General features: G+C 36.9%; 4 protein-coding genes and 1 pseudogene across 6 annotated transcripts in view; all 5 read left to right on the top strand.

Annotated features, from left to right (window-relative positions):
• Positions 1–4,316, top strand: part of LOC108245103 (interferon-inducible GTPase 5-like) — a 6,018-nt gene extending 1,702 nt beyond the window's left edge. Inside the window, exons 2-3 of the mRNA XM_017431760.3 lie at positions 1,461–2,009; positions 2,264–4,316. Of these exons, the coding sequence (XP_017287249.1) occupies positions 1,469–2,009; positions 2,264–2,901 (1,179 nt within the window). The 5' untranslated portion in view covers positions 1,461–1,468 and the 3' untranslated portion in view covers positions 2,902–4,316. The remainder of the gene's footprint in view (positions 1–1,460; positions 2,010–2,263) is intronic.
• The window catches only part of LOC108245078 (interferon-inducible GTPase 5-like), a 16,926-nt gene extending 1,698 nt beyond the window's left edge, over positions 1–15,228 (top strand). The window contains exons 2-5 of the mRNA XM_017431716.3: positions 11,500–11,566; positions 11,704–11,844; positions 12,908–13,461; positions 13,880–15,228. Coding sequence (XP_017287205.1) covers positions 12,921–13,461; positions 13,880–14,517 — 1,179 coding nt within the window. The 5' untranslated portion in view covers positions 11,500–11,566; positions 11,704–11,844; positions 12,908–12,920 and the 3' untranslated portion in view covers positions 14,518–15,228. The remainder of the gene's footprint in view (positions 1–11,499; positions 11,567–11,703; positions 11,845–12,907; positions 13,462–13,879) is intronic.
• The window catches only part of LOC108245102 (interferon-inducible GTPase 5-like), a 26,917-nt gene extending 1,697 nt beyond the window's left edge, over positions 1–25,220 (top strand). The window contains exons 1-4 of one of the 3 annotated variants that reach the window (XM_017431758.3): positions 21,096–21,675; positions 22,452–22,553; positions 22,885–23,433; positions 23,755–25,220. In XM_017431758.3, coding sequence (XP_017287247.1) covers positions 22,460–22,553; positions 22,885–23,433; positions 23,755–24,392 — 1,281 coding nt within the window. In that variant the 5' untranslated portion in view covers positions 21,096–21,675; positions 22,452–22,459 and the 3' untranslated portion in view covers positions 24,393–25,220. Of the gene's footprint in view, positions 1–21,095; positions 21,676–22,451; positions 22,554–22,884; positions 23,434–23,754 lie in introns of those variants that run through there. The other 2 variants (XM_025009481.2, XM_037977810.1) reach the window with 2 other exon arrangements.
• Positions 4,442–6,596, top strand: LOC108245104 (annotated as a pseudogene).
• LOC119616589 (molybdenum cofactor biosynthesis protein 1-like) lies at positions 16,901–19,511 on the top strand. Its single transcript, XM_037977809.1, has 6 exons — positions 16,901–17,044; positions 17,122–17,234; positions 17,466–17,576; positions 17,855–17,975; positions 18,075–18,122; positions 18,245–19,511. The coding sequence occupies exons 1-6, from the start codon at positions 16,903–16,905 to the stop codon at positions 19,336–19,338; spliced, it is 1,629 nt and encodes a 542-aa protein (XP_037833737.1). The 5' UTR covers positions 16,901–16,902; the 3' UTR covers positions 19,339–19,511.

The following is a 25,220-nucleotide window of genomic DNA, read 5'->3' as shown; positions in this document are numbered from 1 at the left end:
AGAAACAGCGGAAAGTGTGCGTATATGTGTGTATTTGTGTGTAGAGGCAGTGGGAAGACGGTGCGGTGTGTGTTGTGTGTGTGTGTGTGTTTGCAGATAGGTCCATGAATCACGTCACAGAGGCCATTGTCTTTGATAATGATTGAATAATATCAGCGAGCTCTGGACGGACACAGAGATGTAGGCAGAGGGGGACGTCTTGTTTACATAGTTCCAGGAGAAATTTGAAGATAGCTGACCAAAGTCAGCCTAGGGGAGCCGAATTCACAAACAAACAGTACAGGAGTCAGAGAAAAGAAACGACTGCTTTTTTTTTTACTGCTTTTTCAAAGTTCACCACTACTGCGTACTTCCACCTAGAAATGTCATTTAAACAAAACATAAGACATTCAACTATTACTGAACCAGGCAGCTTTTTGATATATTGTATAGTTTTTTTCATAATCTCAAGTTAAAAAGTCTGCACCTCTTGTCGTGCTGTGTTGCCATGGTGATACAACTTAGAATGTTCATGTGTGACATCACGCAGAGCCTGTGTGGGTTTCTGTGTGTGTATTTTCAGCTCTTGTTCAACATATAGGCTTTGCTAATACAAGCCTGCTTTTTGCTAAGTCATCCTGCTAATGCTACTCATTCCTTGCTAATGCTAATTCTAGTAAATTTGGCCATCTTGTGCTCCTTAAACACATAGATGGCGCTGCAGTTTCCCATACACAAATGGGCAGGAGACATCTGGCTTCTGATTGGCTGAGGTTGTTACCAAGAAGAGTAGGCAGACAAACCATTTGCTAATACTACAAAAAAAGATTTAATTTAATTTATTAAGATTACAAAAAACAAAATGGCTGTCACATTTATCAGTTAATTTAATGTTCACCAACTGTTAAGTTTCTTTCAGCTTTAACTAAGTCATTTTTAGACATATTGAGCTAAAATTTGTTGTGGTATTAGCTGAGACATAGCCCCTTCTCATACTAAATGCTAAATAAACATATCAAGATGGAAACCAAAGCCAACAAGGTCAAAACTCAGACCCAAACTTGTACATGCACTAACTCGGCAACCGTGTAACATAACAAGGTCAAACATCACTGCTAGAACCTTCATGGGTCAGGAATCGATGCTATGGATTTCAAAGTTACAAGGTCAAAGGTCAAGGTCACAAGAACCAGAGAGCTCTAACTCTGCAACAGTGTACTGCAGTAAGGTCAAACTTCACAGCTGAACTCATGTGTCCAGGATCAGCCCTTTATGATGCCTGTCTACAACTGATCAGCTGCTGGAGCCATCTTCATTCAGTATAAACGCACAAAATGGCAGGCCCCTTCAAAGTTTCTACAGTAACTTTCTAGTTCAAATATATAGTCCATTTAAACTAAGAAAAGGCTGTGCTTGGTCTGATTATTAATAAGAATATTTTATATTTATTTTTATTATTTTTATTTTATTTTTCTGTTTAGGAGTCAACATGGATGGTATGTTTGATACAGAAATTAAATCACTGATGGAGACTGACCCTGCTGCAGCAGCTGTGAAGATTAAAGAATATATAGAACAGAAAAATGATACTCCACTTAATATTGCCATCACAGGAGAATCTGGCTCTGGTAAATCCACGTTTATTAATTACTATAGAGGGATGACCAACAATGATGAGGGAGCAGCTCCTACTGGTGTTGAAGAAACCACCTCAGACATCAGATCATACCCCCATCCAGAATATCCCAATGTTAAATTATGGGATCTTCCTGGTGTTGGTACCACAAAGTTTCCAGCTGACAAATACCTGGAGCTTGTAGAACTTGAGAAGTTTGATTTCTTTGTTATCATCTCAGACACTCGCTTCAGAGAAAATGATGTGAAACTTGCTAAGGCAATTCAGAAGATGGAAAAGAAGTTCTACTTTGTTCGCTCAAAGATCGACAATGATTTACAAGCTGAGGAGAGATATAAAAGGAATTTTGATGAACAGGAGACTCTGCAAACAATCAGAGACAACTGCATTCAAGGTACATTTGTTATTTTATTATTCGTATTAAATTTTTTTAAATTATCTTTTAAATCATTACTTATTACTTGCAAAATTACTCCAAGAAAGATGTTTTGTATAAATACTGACACCTCACAATTACCAACTTAGTAAATAGTGTTTGTTCATATTTGTTTATCTGTCAGAAAATAGGGAAATCAAAAATTATAAATTTTAATCATTGTACTGTAAAGGTTAAAATCTACATGATATTGTATTTTGCTTATATTACAGGGATGCACAATGAAGGATTTAAGTCTCCACAGGTCTTCCTGCTGTGCAATTTTGAGCTCCACCTGTATGATTTCCCTCTGTTACATGAAACTTTAGAAAGAGAACTTCCTGAACTCAAGAGACATGCTTTACTGATGACCATGCCAAACATCAACCAGGAGGTGATAAACAAGAAGAAAGAAGCTCTTCAGGCCCAGATAAAGTATTATGCTGCTGGATCTGCAGCTGGATCAGCTGTACCAGTTCCAGGGCTTTCTGTTACTGTTGATTTAAACCTCATAGTTACAGCTGTCACACATTATGTTGTTACTTTTAGGCTTGATATCGAATCACTGAAGAAACTAGCTGACACCACAGGTGTTCCATATGATGATCTGAAACAATCCATCTTGTCACCACTGGCTGGAGTAACCATAACCCGAGCTCTCATCATAAAGGTTTTAGCCCAGTTGGCAAGTGTTATTGCATTAATGGCAGGAGAGGAAGTGAGCAAATTCATTCCAATAATTGGAATCCCAGCAGCAATGGCACTTTCTTTTGCAGGAACCTACAAAGCATTAAGTCATTTTCTCAACATGCTTGCTGAGGATGCAGAGAGGGTCTTTAAAAGAGCTTTGGGTTCAAACAGCTCAGTATGATGTTAAGAAAGCTAAGTCTCTCATTTAAAGCTGGAAAGAAGTAAAGTGATTCTATTTTATCATTTTTATCAGTGTTAGGAAGGGGGGGCGATCTTGTAATTGTCTGTGTGTGTGTCTAATCACTGGGTGTGCATCTACAACTGATTAACTTTTTGAGTCAGCTCAAATTAAGATGGTCATCACAGCTAATTGATCTTAGCAAACACAAAAATGGCTTTAACTCAGACAGTTTTACAGATAATGAACTAATGTTTGGAGATGTAGTCGCTGAGAGTCATTCCCAACATTTACTCAACAACTAACACATCACACATCTTTGTTTAAAACTTTGACATACAAGACAATAAATACACGTTCCGTTAAGGGATGCTAGGCCTTCAATTTTTTTTGAAAATTGTATGAGAATCTTTTAAAAAAACAGTATCCATGTATTGCTGCATATTTGAATTACTCAATTACATACTCAAACTCAAACAAAGGAATTTTGTTTTTTAACTGGACTCAATCTGGATATAATTAACTTCTTGAAACCTAAGGATCCCAAACACACCTCTACATTATTTCTGTCATTATTAGAATGCCTAGAATTATCCCTTTGTGTTAAGTGCCCAAATAATGAGAGAGTTTTTCATTACTTCTATCAAAGTCATAAATTTAATGACATTTTTTTAGCATTTGGTAGCACAACCTTTAAACTTTATGACATTGGTCAAGCATTTTGAGTATCCTTTTTACAATCTTTTACAACAGTTTGCTGGAATTTCGTCCCATTCCTTCTGACAGAACTGGTGTAACTGAGTCAGGTTTGTAGGCCGCCTTTTCAGCTCTACTCACAAATTTTTTGTAGGGCTGTTATCAGGGCTTAATATTGGAAGATTCGAAATTAAGGACTTTGTTGTCCTTAAGTCACTTTGTAACTAATGTGACAGTATGTTTAAGGTTACTGTCCATTTGGAAGACCCACTGCACCCACATTTTACCTTCCTGTCTAATGTCTTGAGATGTTTCTTCAATATATCCACATGATTTTCTTTCCTCATGATACCACTTATTTTGTGAAGTGCACCAGTCCCTCCTGCAGCAAAACAACCTCACAACATAATGGAAACTCAAAAACCAAAAATTTGGTTCAGTGTATATTCAGTTTTGTTATTCAGATCTATAGTCCATTTAAATTAATTTGTAACTTGAATATTTTAAAACTTTGAATGTTTGGCTTTATGAGGGAAAACAAGGCTGTGTTTGGTCTGATTATTGGTAAGAATATTTTTCATTTATTTTTGCTGTCAAAGTCATAACTAATTTTAAAATCTTGTCCAACTAAGACAGTTTTTTGTGATTTATGTAGTCAGTGACTTCACATCTCAAATGAAGCACAAATGTTGTAAAGTGTGAAATTAAACCTTTAGGATGTGTTTCCTGTTTTGTAGGATTATGTGTTAGTGTTTGCTGCAAACAAGATTTCCTCATCCTCATTCCATCACAGCAGGATAGTTTTGGGGTTTATTTTATTCTGTTTTGGGTTTGAATTAATCTTAAAACTTTCATGTTTTTCTTCTGTTAAGGAGTCAACATGATTGATATGTTAAATATAGAAATGATTAAATCTCTGATGCAGACTGACCCTGCTGCAGCAGCTGTAAAGGTTAAAGAATATATAGAACAGAAAAATAATACTCTACTCAACATTGCCATCCCACGAGAAGCTGGCTCTGGTAAATCCACTTTTATTAATTACTTTAGAGGGATGACCAACGATGATGAGGGAGCAGCTCCTACTGGTGTTACAGAAACCACCTCAGACATCAGATCATTCCCCCATCCAGAGTATCCCAATGTTAAATTATGGGATCTTCCTGGTGTTGGTACCACAAAGTTTCCAGCTGACAAATACCTGGAACATGTAGGATTTGAGAAGTTTGATTTCTTTATTATCATCCCAGACACTCGCTTCAGAGAAAATGATGTGAAACTTGCTAAGGCAATTCAGAAAATGGAGAAGAAGTTCTACTTTGTTCGCTCAAAGATCGACAATGATTTACAAGCTGAAAAGAGAAGTAAAAGGAATTTTAATGAACAGGAGATTCTGCAAAAAATCAGGAACGACTGCATTCAAGGTACATTTGTTATTTTATCATTTGTATTTAAAAAAAATTTTGTTGTTGTTTTTAGTTTAAATCATTGCATGCCAAATTTCTCTAAGAAAGATGTTTTGTATAAATACTGACTGACACCCCACAATTACCAACTTACACAATTTATTTTCCATTTATTTCAAAATATTTTTTTCCCAAACCAAAATGTTTTTAAGTGAAATGTTTCAAATCTGATTTTTTGATGAAGACAATAGTGTTTGTTTATTCTTATCCGTCACAAAATAGGGCATTCAAAAATTATAAAATTTTAACCATTGTGATGTATAAGTTAAAATCTGAATATATTGTGTTTTCCTTATAATACAGCTCTTCAGAAAGCATTATTTGAGTCTTTACAGGTCTTCCTGCTGTGCAGTTTTGATGTCCACCTGTATGACTTCTCTCTGTTACATGAAACTTTAGACAGAGAACTTCCTGAACTCAAGAGAAGTTCTTCATTGACGATCATGTCAAACTTGAGGTATGGAGGTAATAAACAAGAAGAAAGAAGATCTTCAGGCCCAAATAAAGTATCATACTGCTGTATCTGCAGCTGGAGCAGCTGTACCAGTTCCAGGGGTTTCTATTGCTGTTGATATAGGCATCATGGTTACAGCTTTCAAACATTATGTTGTTAGTTTTAGGCTTGATATCCAATCACTGAAGAAACTAGCTGACACCACAGGTGTGCCATATGATGATCTGAAACAGGTCATCATTTCACCACTGGCTGGAGTAAACATAACCCCAGAGCTCATCATGACAGTTTTAGCCCAGGTAGCAAGTGTTGCTGCGTTAATGAGCGGAGAGGAAGCATTTAGATTCATTCCAATAATTGGAATCCCAGCATCAATGGCACTTTCTTTTGCAGGAACCTACAGAGCATTAAGTCATTTTCTCAACATGCTTGCTGAGGATGCCAAGAAGGTCTTTAAAAAAGCTTTGGGTTTAAACAGTTGAGTTTGATGTCAGTGAGGCTAAATCTGTCATTTAAAGCTGGAGTGAAATAAAGAGATACGATTTTATTACCTTTATCACTGCTATGAAGGGTGGGTGATCATGTAATTGCTTATGTGTGAGCCTGTAGTTTTTTTCTTTTTTGTATGATATCATAAACCACTGGACAGATTTTAATTAAAGTGGTCATCACTTTTTTTTCATCACTAATTGATTTTGACATTGACAAGTTCACATAGATTATATGTAAACTTATGACCTTAAAGAAAGTAATAAAAAAGATCTCTCTCATTATTTGGACATTCAGCTAATAGAAATCACTTTGGGAATCCTAACTGACCTAAAACAGGAAAGATTTAGTTTGATTTAATGTCAGGCAGTAAGGAAAATTGTTAGTGTTCATAAACATCTGGTTTTAGCTGTACATTTTAACATGAGATGCAGCAAAAGGTTTTAGTTCCTAAAAACTGATGTATGTGTTTCAGTATAAACTGTTTATATTGATAAGAAGTTTGAGTTAAAATTGAGATATCTTTATATTATGTGAATAATTGTCAGTAATTTGCAAAAAACAAATCAAATAAAGTCTACATTTGAAACATTTTTTTTCTTTTTTGTGTGATTAAATAAATTTGTTATTAAAAGTACTTGGTTTATTAAATAAAAGTTGATATGTTTATCTTGGATTTACTTCTAAAACAAAAATCCGAATTTTAATCTGACATTAATAACCACACAAGTGTTTTTGTATCTTTTCCAATCATTAAAATCATTTTTTAGACAGTTGGGTTGGGATCTGGTGTAATAAACAAAGGCCTAAAATATCTTCTGTTCAATTACACAGACAATCTTTGTCGCCCTCTAGTGGTTTAAGCAAGAAACTTGGCAAAACACTAAAACAAATTGTGACATTAAACGTGTTGCACTAAACACATCACACAACATATTTGTTTAAAACTTTGACTTACAAGACAACAAATATGGATTCCTTTAAGTGATGGTAGGCCTTTAAATAATAAAAAACGGTATTGTATTGTTCTTTAAAATAAACAGTATCCACATCTTGATGCATTTTTAGGTTGATAGAATCAAACAAAGGATTTTTGTTCTTATTAGCCTGAATATAATTAACTTCTCAAAACCTTAGGTTCTCAAACACACCTCTACATTATGTCTATATCATTAGAGAATTCCCTAATTCACTTTGAGTAGCCTTGTTGCTGAAAAGTGCTATATAAATCAATTTCACTTCACTTTACTTTCCCAAATTTTCCCTTTTTGTTAAGTGCTCAAATAATGACCGAGTTTTTATTACTTTCTTAAAAGTCACAAATTTACTTACATGTTTTCAGCATTGCCTTTAAACTTTATGACTTGGGTCAAGCATTTTGAGTATACTTTTTATAATCTTTTACAACAGTTTGCTGGAATTTTGTCCCATTTCTCCTGACAGAGAACATTTGCATTTGCACCCATGTTTTAACTTCCTGTCTAATGTCTTGAGATGTCTCTTCAATATATCCACATAATGTTCTTTCCTCATGATTTATCTGAGGCATGATTTATCATGATTTTATTTTATCTATTTTGTGAAGTGCACCAGTCCCTCCTGCACCAAAACACAACACTGCCACTGCTGTATTTTACAGATGGGATGGTGGAAGCTTCTCACTTTGTCCTCCAAACATAACAATAGTTATTATGACCACACAGCTCAATTAAAAAAAAATCTGACTACAGGACATGTCTCCAGAAATGAAGGTTTTTGTTTATGTTGCCTTCAGAGTAACAGCTTCCTCACTGAGTGACCTTTAAGCCAATATCAGTGCAGGACCCATTTAAGGACACTGTGGATAATGACACTATCTTACAAGCCTCAGCCAGAATCTTCACAAGGTCTTTTGCTTTTGTTTCACACTAAAAGACATTCCTCTCAGAAACACAGAACCTGTCTCATTCCTGAGTTGTATGATGGCAGGATATCCTCCTCATGTCACTTCTGTCAGCCCGCCCCAGGGCAGCTGTGGCTACAATGTAGCATACCACCATCAGTGTGTGAATGTGTGGATGAATGGGTGAATGTTTGTAGTGTAAAGCGCTTTGGGGTCCTTGGACTAGATAAAGCGCTATATAAGTGCAAGCCATTTACCATTTACCATTCATGTTTATATATGAGTATAATTGTTTGAACAGAAAACTGTGGCACCTTCAGACACTTGGAAATTGAACCCATGGATGAACCAGAGATGTGGAGGTTGACATAGATCTTTTCCTGATATGTTGGCTGATTTTCACCTGATGTCATCAAAATAAACATATTTGAACTAATACAGTATATCAGAATACCACTATATAAAAAAACAAAACACACCCACATGTATTGACAACAAACAAAGAAACAAAAAAAACGCCTCCCATCCCACCCTATTTTTTTCCACCTGGAAGGTTCCACTTTCACTTCAAGCTCAGGTCCTCTACCAGAGGCCTGGGAGCTTGAGGGTTCGACGCAGAATCCAGGCCTTGACTTTCCACAACTTCTCCATTTCCTCTTCCTGTCATGTGTTGTTTGAACCCAGAATGCAGGTGGACACAAGGAGCTCAATAAAAACAGATTTATTAAAAAAGCAAAAAAAAGAGCTGCTGTGGCAGTAGACAAAAAATTTATATCAAAGAGGAACACAGATCTCAGGGAACACAAGGAGAACCGGACTTCAAATAGCTGTGACAATGAACCAGCCAGTAATGGAAGCTGAGGAACAGGTTATATGGACAAAGGGTAATGAATAAGTGGACACAGGTGACTGAGTACAAAGTAAGGACAGGTGTAGATGATGTGGTAGGCTGACATGGGAAAATCACTGAGAAACAAATGACTGAGGGCAGGTGAATGCTGACACGAGAGACACAAAGGGCACAGGGAGCAAAACTACACAAGAACTCACAAAGATTACACAGAAACTAACTATATTAAACACAGGGTATAAACTAAACAATGATAAACAGGTCCACAGTAACACGAGAGGAAACATGACCATAAAACTCAGAGTGATGTCAAGTAGGCTAAATCTATAATTTAAAGCTGGAATGAAGTAAAGAAATTCTATTTTATCATTGTTATCACTGCCAGGAAGGGTGGGGGATCATGTAATTGCCTGTGTGTGTGCCTGTAGTTTTTTGTCGGTTGGCAAAATATCTCATAAATCACTGGACATGTTTTAATTATTTTTTCTAAAACTAATCACTGGGTGTGATTAGTTTCTACAACTTTTTGAGTCAGCTTAAATTAAGATGGTTGTCACAGCTAATTGACCTTGGCAAACACAAAACGATGAAGCAGAGTTATAGAGATTGATGCAGTTCTTTGTCTGATATCTTGGCTGATTTTTGGGGCAACTTCCCATGATATCACCCAAATGAGTAGTTTGTTTAAGGTGTGCTTTAAAATTGATCCAAAGCTGTGCCTTCAGTGAATTCAAATATAGTTAAATAACATATGAAAAGCTTCTAAAGCCATGATATCATCATCTAAGATATTCCAGATTGTTCATAGGCAGGGTAATTTTAGTGTATGTTAACTTGTGACCTTGAAGGAAGTGATCAAAAAAAATATGTCTCTCATTGTTTGGATATTCAGTTAATAGAAATCACTTTGGGAATCCTAACTGATCTAAAACAGGAAAGGTTCAGCTTGATTTAATATATATATATATATATATATATATATATATATATATATATATTATATATCAGTGTAAAGTGTTTACAATGATGACAAATTTCTGAGTTAAAATTTAGACTTTTTTGAATTATGTGAGTAATTATCAGTAATTTGCAAAAAATAAATATATCATATAAAGTCTGCATTTGAAACATCTATCTTTTTTGTAATCAAATAAATTCACAGGAGAATTGAGATGAAAACTGGAATATTTTTTAAGCAAAAGCTCATGTGGCAGCAACAAAGAAATATACTAAGAAGCTTGGAAAAGCAGCATGAGCTGACAATGGCTAACTGAAGGTAGGATGGGGCAAAGAAGAATATAAAGGCCTGAGGCAGATTCCATCTGAAAACACCTGAACTGATAATAGCTGAGACAGGGTGAGGCAGGAGTTGAGAGTAGGCAACAGAAAATAACAACGAACTGAACATGAACACAAAGGGAGTAAAACCTAGAAATAAGCACAAAAGACACTAAAATAAACAACAAAAACAGAGATTTTGATAGACCTCTTCTTCTAAAACAAGAACAACTGGGTGAGAGTTGTTGTCCTTGAACCCCTCTGAAGCGGCTGGAAGAGATGCATCAGCCTCAACCCCCTCAGAGACGGACTGGTTAGGATGGGCGTGGCAGAATGTGTGTGTGTGTGTATAGTGCATAGGCACTGGAACAGAGGGGGCTAGGGAGCCATTGGCCCTCCTCTTGATGGCCCTACCTGGGCCGACATCTGGTCCCACCAGACATTCACGCGGGCTGCAGAAAGTAACAAGGCACTAAACATGAGCAGAAAGGGAGTAAAACCTAGAAATAAGCACATCATATACTAATATAAACAACAAAACCAAAGATCCTGATAGAACCCCTCCTCTAAAACAAGAAAAACTGTGTGAGAGGCATTGTTCTTGACCCCCTTGAAGACAGACTGGTAAGGATGGGCGTAGCAGAATTCACTGGTAAAAAATATTACTGAGAGGTGGCAGAGAACACAGGGAGGCACAGGAAGAATAAACTAAACAAGTAAAACATAATAAAAAATACAAGGAACACAGATCCTGACACTTTTTACAAATAACACTATCAGTGAATCCAGAAATCTCAGCTGCACAAGTCTTTAAAACATTAATCCATCCATCCATTCTTCTTCTCCTTTCGCCGGTGGTGGTTTGTTGGTACCTATCTCCTGCCATCACTGTGAGAGAGGCAGGGGACACCTAGGACAGGTGGTCTGTCCATCACAGAGACACATAGAGACAAACAAGACAATCATTCATTCTCTCACTGACCATAGAAAACTTCAAAACTTTTTTTACATTATTTCAGACTGCATTTTAGCTTCACCGTTTAAAATGAGATTTAATACAGCGTATTTGCATGGATTTATTCATTTGTGTGAATGCTCAGAATTTAATTCAAAACAAGGCAATTTTACTCTGCAGTGTTGTGTACATTTTCTAAATATTTTGTGCTTACACTCTTTTAGACCCAATAAGCTTCACCACTGTTATCATTGGATCATTGTGTTCTGCATTTGAATGAACACATTTCCCAACATACCACTAAAAACAGGTTTATCTTGATTATCATGATAATGTTTGAGTCATACATACTGGCAGCCCAGAGATGGACTTCAATATTTAAAAATGTTTGGTTTCTCCCTCTCTTCTGTGTTTCTTATAAAGTCACCTCCTGCAGACATTTCTCTGTTACATCTGACCATCTTCAGATGTAACAGGATACTTCAGAGATTTGTTCAACTTAATCTGACTGTTTGCCTCATTTATTCTCAGATCTACAAAGTGTAAGACAGAACAGTGCTGTTTCTGCTCCAGCATTCAAGTTTCAGAAGATTTCTAAGTGAGTAGCTCTTTTATTCATAGTTTGATTTTTACAGTTTTGTGAAAGTATAGAGAGGGGAAAAGACCTACATTTTACATGTTCTAACGATTTACTGAAATACTTTTTCTTCTGATTTGATTTTATATACCCGTTAGTGACAAGGCAGGACTTGACAGGATTCAGACTCGCAACACAATAACGAAGTTTTAAGGATTTTATTATGGACCGACTAAGAGCGGGACTTGAGGCTCTGAACAGCGCACTCACGTGACCGTCGTGGATCGGGACCAGAACAGGTAAGTCCTCCTTAGCTTGGTAGCTAGGTGCAGACAGGCTTGTCTGAAAGGGGCTGAGGCGAGAGGGAAAGTCCAGGTACAGGCGTGGGGTCGTTACCGGGGAGTCAGAAGTCCGAAGCCAAAACCAGAGAGGGAAAATCCAAAGGGCGAGTTCCAGGTGAGCGTAGCGAGGTCGGTAACGAGAGGTCAGAGTCCAAAGCAGTATCCAACAAGGGGCAGGCATGAGACGTGGGTCATGAGACAGGCAAGGCTCGAGATCAGGCATGGACATGAAAATAACGCTGGACATTTACTTGCTGTGAGGCTTTCAATAATCTGGCACTGTGTACTGGGAGCTGTGGGTATATAAGGAGTCAGGAACAGGTGAAGCAGATGATGGTGATAGTGTGGGCATGGCAACATGGGCGTGGCTTGGACTGTGGGACTGTGGAAAGTTAAGTGACTGTGGCAAGAGGCGTGGCAGGAACAGATGGAGCTGTGACAGTTAGTTAAAAGTAGACACTGTAAAGTCCCTCTCTCTATCTGTCCAGAATAATGTAACAGTATTGTTTTCCACTTCTTCTTTTCTGTAGTTTGCATGCACAATCTAACGAATTCTAATAAACCTGAACAAGTAAATGAACTGATAGGGACTGATACTGCTGCAGCTGAAAACATTTAAGAATTAAGACAAACTAGGATTTCATTTAACACTGGTGTTTCAAAAAATCCTATGTACTGTGATAAGAAAAGTAACTTTGTGACACTAAAATACAAGGAGTTGAACTTGAAGTTGGTTCATTAAATCTCCCTTCTACTTAGCACCTTAACCTCAACCTCCCAGATGTTCTAGTAACATCTGGAAGAGCTGAGACTTACTATTATTAAAATCCTGTCCAACTAAGACTGCTTAGTGTGATTTGTGTAGTCAATGACTTCACATCTCAAATGAAGCACAAATGTTGCAAAGTGTCTAAGTAAATCTTTAGGATGTGTTTCCTGTTTTGTAGGATTGTGTTAGTGTTTGCTGCAAAACATTTTGATTATGATTTAATCTGAAAACTTTCATGTTTTTCTTCTTCAGTTTAGGAGTCAACATGGATGTCATGTTTGATACAGAAATTAAATCACTGCTGCAGACTGACCCTGCTGCAGCAGCTGAGAAGATTAATACATTTATAGAAAGACAAAATAATACTCCACTCAACATTGCCATCACAGGAGAAACTGGCTCTGGTAAATCCACTTTTATTAATTACTTTCAACGGATGACCAACGATGATGCGGGAGCAGCTCCTACTGGTGTTACAGAAACCACCATAGACGTCAAAGAATACCCCCATCCAGAGTATCCCAATGTTAAATTATGGGATTTTCCTGGTATTGGTACCACAAAGTTTCCAGCTGACACTTACCTGGAGCTTCTAGGATCTAGGAAGTTTGATTTCTTTATTATCATCTCAGACACTCGCTTTAGAGAAAATGATGTGAAACTTGCTAAGGCAATTCAGAAGATGAAGAAGAAGTTCTACTTTGTTCGCTCAAAGATCGACAATGATTTACAAGCTGAGGCGAGAGGTAAAAGGAATGTTAATGAACAGGAGATTCTGCAAAAAATCAGGAACGACTGCATTCAAGGTACATTTGTTATTTTATCATTTGTATTTAATAGTTTTTTTAAACCCTTCTGTGGCCTTTGGGTCAAATGGACCCAGAGTTACAAGGGCTTCCTCTATCTTTAGTTACGAGGACTTCAGGAGGATTACGTTTAAATTATTCCATGCAAAACTTCTCCAAGAAATTTGTTTTGTATAAATACTGACTAACACCCCACAATTACCAACTTACACCATTTCTTTTTTATTCATTTCAAAGTATTTGTACCCAAACCAACATATTTTTAAGTGAATTGTTTCAAATCTGATTTGTTGATGAGGGAAAGAGTGTTCGTTTAGTCATATCTGTCACAAAATAGGGCATTCAGGAATGATAAATTTTAACTATTGTGATGTTAAAGTTAAAATCTGAATGATATTATATTTTGCTTAAATTGCAGGTCTTCAGGATGAAGGATTTGAGTCTCCACAGGTCTTCCTGCTGTCCAGTTTTGATCTCCACCTGTATGATTTCCCTCTGTTACATGAAACTTTAGAAAGAGAACTTCCTGAACTCATGAGACATGCTTTACTGATGACCATTCCCAACATCAACCTGGAGGTAATAAAGAAGAAGAAAAAAGCTCTTCAGGCCCAAATAAAGTATTATGCTGCTGGATCTGCAGCTGGAGCAGCTGTACCAGTTCCAGGGCTTTCTTTTGCTGTTGATATAGGCATCATAGTTACAGCTGTCACACATTTTGTTGTTAGTTTTAGTCTTGATATCCCATCACTGAAGAAACTTGCTAACACCACAGGTGTGCCATATGATGATCTGAAAAAAGTCATCTTGTCACCACTGGCTGCAGTAAAGATAACTTCAGAGCTCATCATGAAGGTTTTATCCCAGTTGGCAAGTGTTGCTACATTAATGGCAGGAGAGGAAGTGAGCAGATGGATTCCAATAATTGGAATCCCAGCAACAATGGCATTTTCTTTTGCAGGAACCTACAAAGCGCTAAGTCATATTCTCAACATGCTTGCTGAGGATGCAGAGAGGGTCTTTAAAAGAGCTTTGGGTTTAAACAGCTCAGAGTGATGTCAGTGAGGCTAAATGTCTCATTTAAAGCTGGAATGAAGTAAAAAGAGTCTATTTTATCATTGTTATCACTGCCAGGCAGGTCATCATGTAATCACGATCTTGTAATTGCCACTATGTGTTTGTCCTGTTAGCGAAAAATCACATAAACCACTGGACATATTTTAATGAATCTTTCTGAATCTAATCACTGGGTGTGGATCTATATCTGATTATTTTTTTGAGTCAGCTCAAAATAAGATGGTCATCACAGCTAATTGACTTTTTTATTGACAAGTTCACATAAATTATATGTAAACTTGTGACCTTGTAGAAAGTAATAAAAAAGATCTCTCTTATTTAAAAAAAATATTATCAAGACTGCATTTGTGTATTTGAAACAATTTCATCTTGTTTTGTGTGATTAAATAAATTGTGATAAAAATTACTTGGTTTACAAATAAAAATTGATATGATTATCTTGGATACACTTCTAAAACAAAAATCTGAATTATAGTCTGACATTAATAACCACGCAAGTGTTTTTGTATTTTCTGCAATCATTAAAATCAATTTTCTGACAGTTGGGCTGTGATCTGATGTAATAAACAAAGGCCTAAAATATCTTCTGTTCAATTACACAGACAGTCTTTGTCGCTTTCTAGTGGTTCCAGCAAGAAACTTGGCAAAACACAAAAACAGATTGTGACATTATGCTTGTTGCCCTAACAACGTCCCTTACTTCAGTTTTAATTTAATTTAATATGTTGACATTGTTATATGAATATGCAACCTTCAGTCACTATTCAAAACAGACTTTTTTTGTTTCGGTATTTGAGAAATAATGTGTCTTGTTGCTTTGTTCACTATTTGATTGTTTGACTCCTTAATCAACATCTCAGACACTCGATTAAAAGAAAATGATGAAAGACTTGCTGATGAGATTCAGAAGATGCGAAATAAGTTCTACTTTTTTCATTCAAATATTGACAACAAGCGGTGAAAAAAATAAAATAAAATTTAATCAAGAGATGACTTGTGCCCACATGGGCTGCACAGATGCTGCTGCCGTACAGATGCTTCATGTGATGAGAAAAAATAAAAACATTTTCATTGGCTAGTGTCTGCAACATAATAAACTGGTAAAACTGGCTCCCTTGTACAATTATCAAAAGCTATTTTTTTGTGCTCACCATCGATCCTTATTTTACACCATTAGTGGAATTCTCAACTTATGAAGTATTGGCTCTACTCTCAACAATTTCAAGTCCAGTAGGAGTCCTGTGTAAGTATATTTTGATATTTAATATAAATATAACAATTTTATCTGTATGTGAGTCATCTAAAACATAAGTACCAAAGCTGAGGTAACTTTTATCAGCTTTATTTGTTGTTTTTTGTTTTGCATCTTAATTAAATGACACTGTAAGTTAAATATGCTGATATAAATTAATTAATTTATTCATTTATTCAGTCTTACAGTAAAAGGGTTCAGTAAACACCACTACTGTAAATTTGCTTGACTTAAACCAAAAGCTGTTTTTATTTGTAGTTCCTGAACAAGTAAGACAGCTGAAGTGATTTCTCGCTCACTGGAGTTGTTTTTCTGCTGATCATATCAGAGTTGTTTTCAAAAATGTTTTTATAAAGTCTAAGAATTTGAAGAATCTTTAGAGCAAAGGTGAACTGACAGAACAAAGTCTTATCAGGTCAGGAAAGAATTTGGACAGCTCATCACGCCAGAAGATATTTTAACTTTTATAATTTGTTTAAATTATTTCTCATTTATCCATAATAAAATCTTTAATTACAAAATGGCAGCCATTTCACATGTAGTGGTAAAAAATAACCTGTCATTGATATTTTGGAAAATTAAATTTAAGTATGTTGTGAGAAGAACATCTTCTACAATAAAAAAGGGTATAAACCCATCAGCATTTATAAAACAGTAAACAAATATTGTTTAATTTAAAGATTAAGTAAGTTTCCAAATTTGTAATTCCTAATAGTCACAAGACACTGCCTAACCTGCTGTGTTGACAAACAACAAGAAGTGTAATTTACCAGATAAAAAGGTAAAAATCTGAAAAATGCAGTCTGATTACATATGTCTGGCTCTAATAGTGAAAAGAAAAATGTTTGATGTATCATCTGCAATAATTTACCTGTAACATAATTGTTTGCAGGATGGACACATTCTGTCCAACAGAGTCAAAGACAGAGCTGCCAGGTTTGTTGGAAGAAGGAGAAAAAAAGGCTTGCTTACAGAAACAGCTGATGTCTTTTAAAACACCACCTCCTGTAAATCATTCTGAGAAGATTTACGCAGACTGATAAAATGTTCACCCCCTTTGTGGCCTACAGTAGAACGTGTTTTTCCAGTTAAATTAAAGGTTTGTGAAGAGAATGGTTGTGTTGTTGTGCTGCCTGCTGCAGATCAACTGTGTGGTGATGAGAGGCCTCAACGAGGATGAACTGTTGGACTTTGTGTCGCTGACAGAGACGAAACCTCTGGAGGTCCGCTTCATTGAATACATGCCCTTCGATGGTGAGTTCTCGATTTTCCACAGGTTCTTTATGTACTCCAAACAAATAAACAAACACTGCTTTTTCTCATCCTTGTAGGCAACAAGTGGAACTTTAAGAAGATGGTGAGTTACCAGGAGATGTTGGACCGGATCAGGCAGCAGTGGCCCAAACTGGAGCGGGTTCAGGCTGGACCTGCAGATACTGCAAAGGTCAGAATCTCCAACAAGCAATGAGGCATTTCTAAATGACTGATTTGTTACTAATTATCCTGGAAAAAAAATCCTGATGTATTTCTTTATAAGACTTTTAGCCCAAACTAAAGTCAGTAACACTTGAGGCCTGATCTGAGAAAAAGAATGTGAACAAAATCAGGCTCTTTGTTATAAACTTGTGCATATTTGTATCTTAAATCTTTAACTATTCTCTCTGTTTTGTGACAGATGTTTAAAGTTCCAGGCTTCAGTGGTCAGCTGGGCTTCATCACCTCCATGTCGGATCATTTCTGCGGCTCCTGCAACCGTTTACGCATCACTGCAGATGGAAACCTCAAGGTAAAGCCTGACATGTAGAAACTGGGCTTTGCCCATCAGGCTATAGGTGTAGCACAGACCTATAAGCTGCAGCAGATAAGGACTATATCAGAAACAATCCTTGGTTGCAACATATTGGTGAAATTTAATTTGTACTGACATCTAATTTAAAGGGAATTTAAATGTTGTATTACTAACTTTTTAATGTGCCTTTGATCATTTTTGTGAGCTGCTTGTTTTGCTAAAATAAAAAACACCAAAGATTCTGCTTTCAGCTTGTTCTCCTCTTGGTCCCTCAGGTGTGTCTGTTTGGGAACTCTGAAGTCTCCCTCAGAGATGCTTTGCGTTCTGGAGCATCTGATGAAGAGCTGCTGCAAATTATTGGAGCTGCTGTGGGGAGGAAGAAGAAACAACATGCAGGTAGAAAAGCACACCGAACGTCATGAACTGGATATACTCACAGACTGCTGCATTATTTTCTTTTTCTTGAATGTAGGATGATTTATTTTTCCCCTTCAGGCATGTTCAGCATCTCCCAGAGGAAGAACAGACCTATGATACTCATTGGTGGGTGAATCAGCTGTACGTACAAAATCTCTCACACTTGGTTGGTTCTGTTTCTTTCCTGCATTAGAATGTTTTTTGTTTGTCTCTGTACTTGAGTTGTTGTTTTGTTTTTTTTCTAACAGACCCATCAAAGACATTTCTGCCAAAACTACAAAACAGGCAGAAGGCTTCATCCATCGTCCTTCAGCCTAAAAATGAGACCTTCTTTTACCCACCTGCAGCTCCTCCTGCGTCCTGTTCAGGCAGAAGGAGAGTCCTGAACAGAGAGGAGTTTCTGTGCCTTCCAGACTGCACAACTTCTACACAGGCAGTTCTGAGTAGCTGCTTTAAAACCTCCAGGAGTGGTGGTGGTCAAATTGAGATGCATATCAGTAAAGACAAGTGCCATAATGTAGCTGCCCTTCACTCCTCAGAGCTTGGTAATAGTCAGAATCTCACCAGCTGTCACACTAAGACTGTACGTTTGATGACACGCACAAATAAAAGCTTCAGTAATGGAAACTTTCTCAGGTACACACAAACTTTGGGTCCTAATTACGTGAAAAGCCACTTACCCAGGACCCAAGATTCTTTTTGCACACTACCAGTAAATGCCAGAATAGATCCTAAAAATCCCAGTGTTAGATTGTTTCACACTCAGAGCTCCAGTGAAGACCACAAACAGTCTGTGAGAGATGAACTTCCATCAGTCTCCAACACTCACTGCAACACAGAAGCCCAGCTGACACACACAGATCCCCAGGGTCGAGCTGCCATGGTGGATGTTGGGGGTAAAGCTCCCACGTGTCGACAAGCCACAGCCTGTGCCACCGTCATCTTAGGCTCCACCGCTTTCTACTTGCTTCGGGAAAACCAGCTGGCTAAAGGTGACGCTCTGACTGTGGCACAGCTGGCCGGCATCATGGCTTCAAAGCAGACGTCTGCTCTCATCCCGCTCTGCCACCCCCTCCCCTTAGACCACGCTGCTGTCACCTTTCAGCTCGATGAGGCTCAGAATGCTGTTATCGTCACCGCAACCTGTCGCACCACAGGCAGGACGGGGGTGGAGATGGAGGCGCTGATGGCCGCCTCAGTGGCTGCGCTCACCGTCTACGACATGTGTAAGGCTGTGAGCCACGACATCATCATCACAGATATAAAACTGGTCAGCAAGACGGGAGGGAAGAGAGACTTCCACCGTCATCCAAGGCAGAAAAACCGAGTGAAAGAACTGTAAGCAACATGACCCAATGTTTCACTGGAATTTTCATATTCCACTAATTCAATGGTCTGCCATCAAAACTGTTTGAAAGCTCCTATAATGAAGTAGATAAGTAATTCCCAACCTTTCAGAACTCTCCAATCAAATTAAAAGTAGGGCTGTGTGTCATATGCAAGGTTTAATTTAGGTTTTCACTCAGTTTTGTTAATCCAGTATGCATGTTCATAATAATCTGCAGCAACAACATCTTATTGTGTTCATCTCTACCAGAAGCTCCCTTAATTGTCAACTTAATTAGCCTTAAAATACCTGATTGATTAAAAACTTGAATCATGTTATTTAAACAGTGTTCCTGCTTCCTTCAAGTTATTTTATGCAAATATCAGTTTTACATGAGCTTATTTCTTCTTTAGACCTCTAGATGGCAGACAAGTATTAAACCTACATGCCTCTAAGTTTTAATGAAGCCTAGGCGTAAATTCAGACTGGAAGACCTGCTTCAGCCTCACCTGCATCTAATCGCTGCGCCGAGCACCTCCACTCCAGCCTATCAGCATCAGACCGCACCTCCATCTCAGCCCATCAGCATCAGACCGTGCCTCCAGTGTATCCAATCAGCGAGCAAGCCTTCGTTTAAAAGGACTTCCATCATGGCCCCATCCGTTCGCCGGCCGAACTTTAGTCCACCTCCACCCCTTCTCCACCTCTAGTTTCCCAGCTCCCTCAAGCTTCCTTCCCCTCTCAACCTCCACCACCAGTGTCCGGCCCGGGGAAGACGCCTCTAATGCTCAACCTGAGCTTCTCCTCGAAGCGCATTGCTATTGTCGACACTCGCATCTTCCGCCGAGGTCCGAGCGCCAAATATCTTATGTCATTCATGTCAAATAAAACCATTTAATTGCAGCTTCTCTTTGTCGTGAGTCTCTCCAGGTTGAATTGCAGCTTCAGTGCTGTTTACATGTTGAATGTAAAAATTAAAATGTCTCCTGCTAATATTTGATATCCATTAATGTTATTTACCTCACAATGAATGTGTTTGCATTTTTTGTTACTAATTAATTCAGTTGTAAGCAATGTAACTGACATTTTGAGTTCACTGTCTTTGAGATTTGAGTGTCTGAGTTTCTTCATAACCAGTCCAACTGATCATTAATTCCTACCCCTGAGTATAGGAACGCAAGTTTAATCACTATTATATGTTAAATAAAATGGAAGCAGTCATTGCACTACTTCAATAAACTACACTACACAAACTAGATCTGAGAGCCTGAGGTGGGACGTACAGATGCAGAAGGTCAGAAATACATGAAGGTGCCTCATAAACTTAATGAAATGATTCCCAAAAAATAACTCAAAATACTCCAATCCTAACAAAACTGGGTTTTTGTTGGTCATTTTTATAGACTCAGTTTCAAAATGATGCCTCTGTCTGCTGGTAACAGACAAAGATATTTTCTTCTTTTTCTTTTTCTTTTTTCAATCTTTAAATAATAATTTGAAATTACTCTGTTTTTTTAAATGAGAGATACTGAAAACAAGCACCTTTTAGCTGTTAAGTTAAAAAACACTTAATTTCCGTTTATGCTTGGTGGTTTTTAAATGAGTATTGTGCTTCACAAAAGGAAGCACAGACACAGGATGTGAGCATTTCCTGTACCTTCTTATTTCTTACTTGATACAAGTTTTCAGCAAACAGCACTTTGAGAATAACCTTGATGCTAAAATTCAATTTTCTGTCCCATACACAGTGAAAGAAAGTGACCTTTGCGACTGACAGTTTTCTTATCTCAACTTGACATAGTGTGATCACACCACAGGCACGGCAGAATGAGCTGTTAGCCATAGAGATGTGTAGAAACATTTTCCTGTAAGATAAAGAGGCGCTAACAGTACTGGTTACATCCACGTATAAGTGAACATATAACTCATCCTCATGACAGAGGGGGACGTGCAGAAGCGTCTGCTTGTGTAATTGTCTCTCTGGCACCAGATAATAAAGAGTCTTTGATTGCAGTTTAATGTGTCTTTGGATTATATTCATCAGAGGTTTATAAAGTAAAACCATAAAACTATAAAACTGAAAGTATAACAAGCAAAAAGCAGTCAGGGCTTGTTTGAACATTTCATATCTGTCAGAAAATTTTAAAGGTTGTTAGGTTCCTCCTCCACTTCTGTTTCTTATAAAGCCACCTCCCCCAGAAGTTTCTGTGTTACATCTGACCATCTTCAGATGTAACAGGATACTTCAGAGATTTCAGTTCAACTTAATCTTGATTTATTCTCAGATCTACAAAGTGTAAGACAGAACTGTGCTGTTTCTGCTCCAGAATTCAAGTTTCAGAAGATTTCTAAGTGAGTAGAGCTTTTACCCATATTTACTGAAATGTTTTTTTTTCTAATTTGATTTTGTGCACCTGTCAGGTAAAAGTACCTTCTACTTAGCTCCCCAGCCTCAACCTCTCAGGAGTTCTAGTAACATCTGACCAGAAGAGCTGAAGGTTACTTTTGTGATATCTGTCATATGGATTCATTAAAGAAAAAAATAAAACAAAACACAAACTTATGGGCACTGTGTATTCAGTTCTGTTATTCAAATATATAGTCCATTTAAAATTTTGTGCAATTTTAATAAAATTAAAGTTAAAGTTAAAGTACCACTGATTGTCACACTGATTGTGTGAAATTTGTTCTCTGCAATTGACCCATCCCCTGAGGGAGCGGTGAGCAGCACCGGTGCCACGCTCGGGAAATCTGTTAAACTTTTATATTTTGGCTTTGTAAAAGCAAAGAGGCTGTGTTTTGTCTGATTATTGATAAGAATATTTTTTTGTTTGTTTGTTTTTTTGCTGTCAAAGTCATAATTATTTTTAAAATCTTGTCCAACTAAGACAGTTTATTGTGATCTGTGTAGTCAGTGACTTCACATCTCAAATGAAGCACAAATGTTACAAAGTGTGTAAGTAAACTTTTAGGATGTGTTTCCTGTTTTGTAGGATTATGTGTTAGTGTTTGCTGCAAAACAAGTTTTCTTCATCCTCATTTCATCACAGCAGGATTTTTTTTTTATTCTGTCTTGGGTTAGAATTCATCTTAATTTTTTTTTTAAATCTTTTTCTTTTGCTGTTTAGGAGTCAACATGGATGACAAGTTTGATACAGAAATTATATCACTGCTGCAGACTGACCCTGCTGCAGCAGCTGCAAAGATTAAAGAATATATAGAAAAACAACGTATGTTAAACTTTTATATTTTGGCTTTGTAATGGCAAAGGGGCTGTGTTTTGCCTGATTTTTGATAAGAATATAATTTTTTTGTTTTTTTTTGCTGTCAAAGTCAAAACTATGTTATAAGTTCTGTCTAATTAAGACAGTTTATTGTAATTTGTGTAGTCAGTGACTTCACATGTCAAATGAAGCACAAATGTCACAAAGTGAGTAAACTTTTAGGATGTGTTTCCTGTGTTTTCCTCATTCTCATTCCATCACGGATAGGTTTTTAAATTCTGTCTTGGGTTGGAATTCATCTTTATTTTTTTTATCTTTTTTTTCTACTTCTGTTTAGGAGTCAACATGGATGATATGTTTGATACAGAAATTAAATCTCTGATGAAGACTGACCCTGCTGCAGCAGTTGCAAAGATTAAAGAATATATAGAAAAACAAAATAATACTCCACTCAACATTGCCATCACAGGAGAAGCTGGCTCTGGTAAATCCACTTTTATTAATTACTTTCGAGAGATGACCAACGATGATGAGGGAGCAGCTCCTACTGGTGTTACAGAAACAACCATAGACATCAGCTCATACCCCCATCCAAAGTATCCCAATGTTAAATTATCAGATCTTCCTGGTGTTGGTACCACAAAGTTTCCAGCTGACAAATACCTGGAGCTTGTAGAACTTGAGAAGTTTGATTTCTTTGTTATCATCTCAGACACTCGCTTCAGAGAAAATGATGTGAAACTTGCTAAGGAAATTCAGAAGATGGAGAAGAAGTTCTACTTTGTTCGCTCAAAGATTGACAATGATTTACAAGCTGAGAAAAGAGTTAAAAGGAATTTTAATGAACAGGAGATTCTGCAAAAAATCAGGAACGACTGCATTCAAGGTACGTTTGTTATTTTATTATTTGGATTTAAAATGGTTTCTTTTGTTTTTAGTTTAAAACATTACATGCAAAATTTCTCTAAGAAAGATGTTTTGTATAAATACTGACTGACACCCCACAATTACAGATTTACACAATTTAATTTTTATTATTTAAAACTATTTTTGTTAATATTTCAAATCTTATCTTTTCATGAAAAAAATAGTGTTTGTTTAATCTTGTTTATGTGTCCCAATAAAGGACATTCAAAAAAGATAAATTTTAATCATTGTGATGTAAAGGTTTAAATCTGAATGATATTGTATTTTTCTTATAATACAGGTCTTCAGAATGAAGGATTTAAGTCTCCACAGGTCTTCCTGCTGTCCAGTTTTGATCTCCACCTGTATGATTTTCCTCTGTTACATGAAACTTTAGACAAAGAGCTTCCTGAACACAAGAAACATGCTTTACTGATGGCCATGCCAAACATCAACCTGGAGGTAATAAAGAAGAAGAAAAAAGCTCTTCAGTCCAAAATAAAGTATGCTGTTTTAACATCTGCAGCTGTAGCAGCTGTACCAGTTCCAGGGATTTCTGCCACTGTTGATATAGGCATCATAGCTGCAGCTGTCACACATTATGTTGTTAGTTTTAGGCTTGATATCCCATCACTGAAGAAACTAGCTGACACCACAGGTGTGCCATATGATGATCTGAAACAGGTCATCTTGTCACCACTGGTTGCAGTAAAGATAACCCCAGCTGTCATCATGAAGGTTTTAGGTCAGATGGCAGGTGTTGGTGTATTATTAGCAGGAGAGGAAATGAGCAGATTGATTCCAGGGATTGGAATCCCAGCATCAATGGCACTTTCTTCTACAGGAACCTACATGGCATTACATCAGATTCTCAAAATGCTTGCTGAGGATGCAGAGAAGGTCTTTAAAAGAGCTTTGGGTTTAAACAGCTCAGAGTGATATCAACGAGGCTAAATCTGTCATTTAAAGCTGGAATAAAGTAAAACAAGTATTTTATCATTGTTATCACTGCCAGGAAGGGTGGGTGATCATGTAATTGCCTGTATGTGTATACCTGTGTTTTTCTGTTTGTTAGCAAAATATCACTTAAACCACTGGACAGATTTTAATTAAGGTGGTCATCACAGCTAATTGACCATAATATTGACAAGTTCACATAAATTATATGTAAACTTGAGACCTTGAAGAAAGTAATAAAAAAGATCTCTCTCATTAGTTGGACATTTAGCTAATAGAAATCACTTTGGGAATCCTAACTGACCTAAAACAGGAAAAATTTAGTTTGATTTAATGTCAGGCAGTAAGGAAAATGGTTGTGTGTCTTTTTCTACAGTGTATGTAAACATCTGCTTTGAACTGTACATTCTAACATGAGATGCAGAAAAAGTGTTATTTTTTACATTTGTTCCTTAAAACTGATGTACTGGTATGTGTTCAGTAAAAAATGTTTATAATGGTAAAAATTTCTGAGATAAATTTTAGATTTTTTTTAATTATGGAAGTAATTATCAGTCGTTTGCAAAAAATAAATCATATAAAGTCTGCACTTGAAACATCTTTACCTTGTTTTGTGTGATTAAATAAACTGTGATTAAAACCTACTTGGTTTATAAATAAAAATTAATATGTTTATCTTGAATACACTTCCAAAAAAGTCTGAATTATTGTCTGACATTAATAACCATGATGGTGTTTTTGCATCTCTCTTAATCATTAAAATCAATTTTCTGACAGTTGGACTGTTGTGATGTAATAAACAAAGGCACC

The sequence above is a fragment of the Kryptolebias marmoratus genome, linkage group LG10, assembly GCF_001649575.2.
Source record: "Kryptolebias marmoratus isolate JLee-2015 linkage group LG10, ASM164957v2, whole genome shotgun sequence".
Classification (NCBI taxonomy): Eukaryota; Metazoa; Chordata; class Actinopteri; order Cyprinodontiformes; family Rivulidae; genus Kryptolebias; species Kryptolebias marmoratus.
Note: the sequence above shows the minus strand (reverse complement) of the source record. Positions and strands in the feature narration are given on the sequence as shown.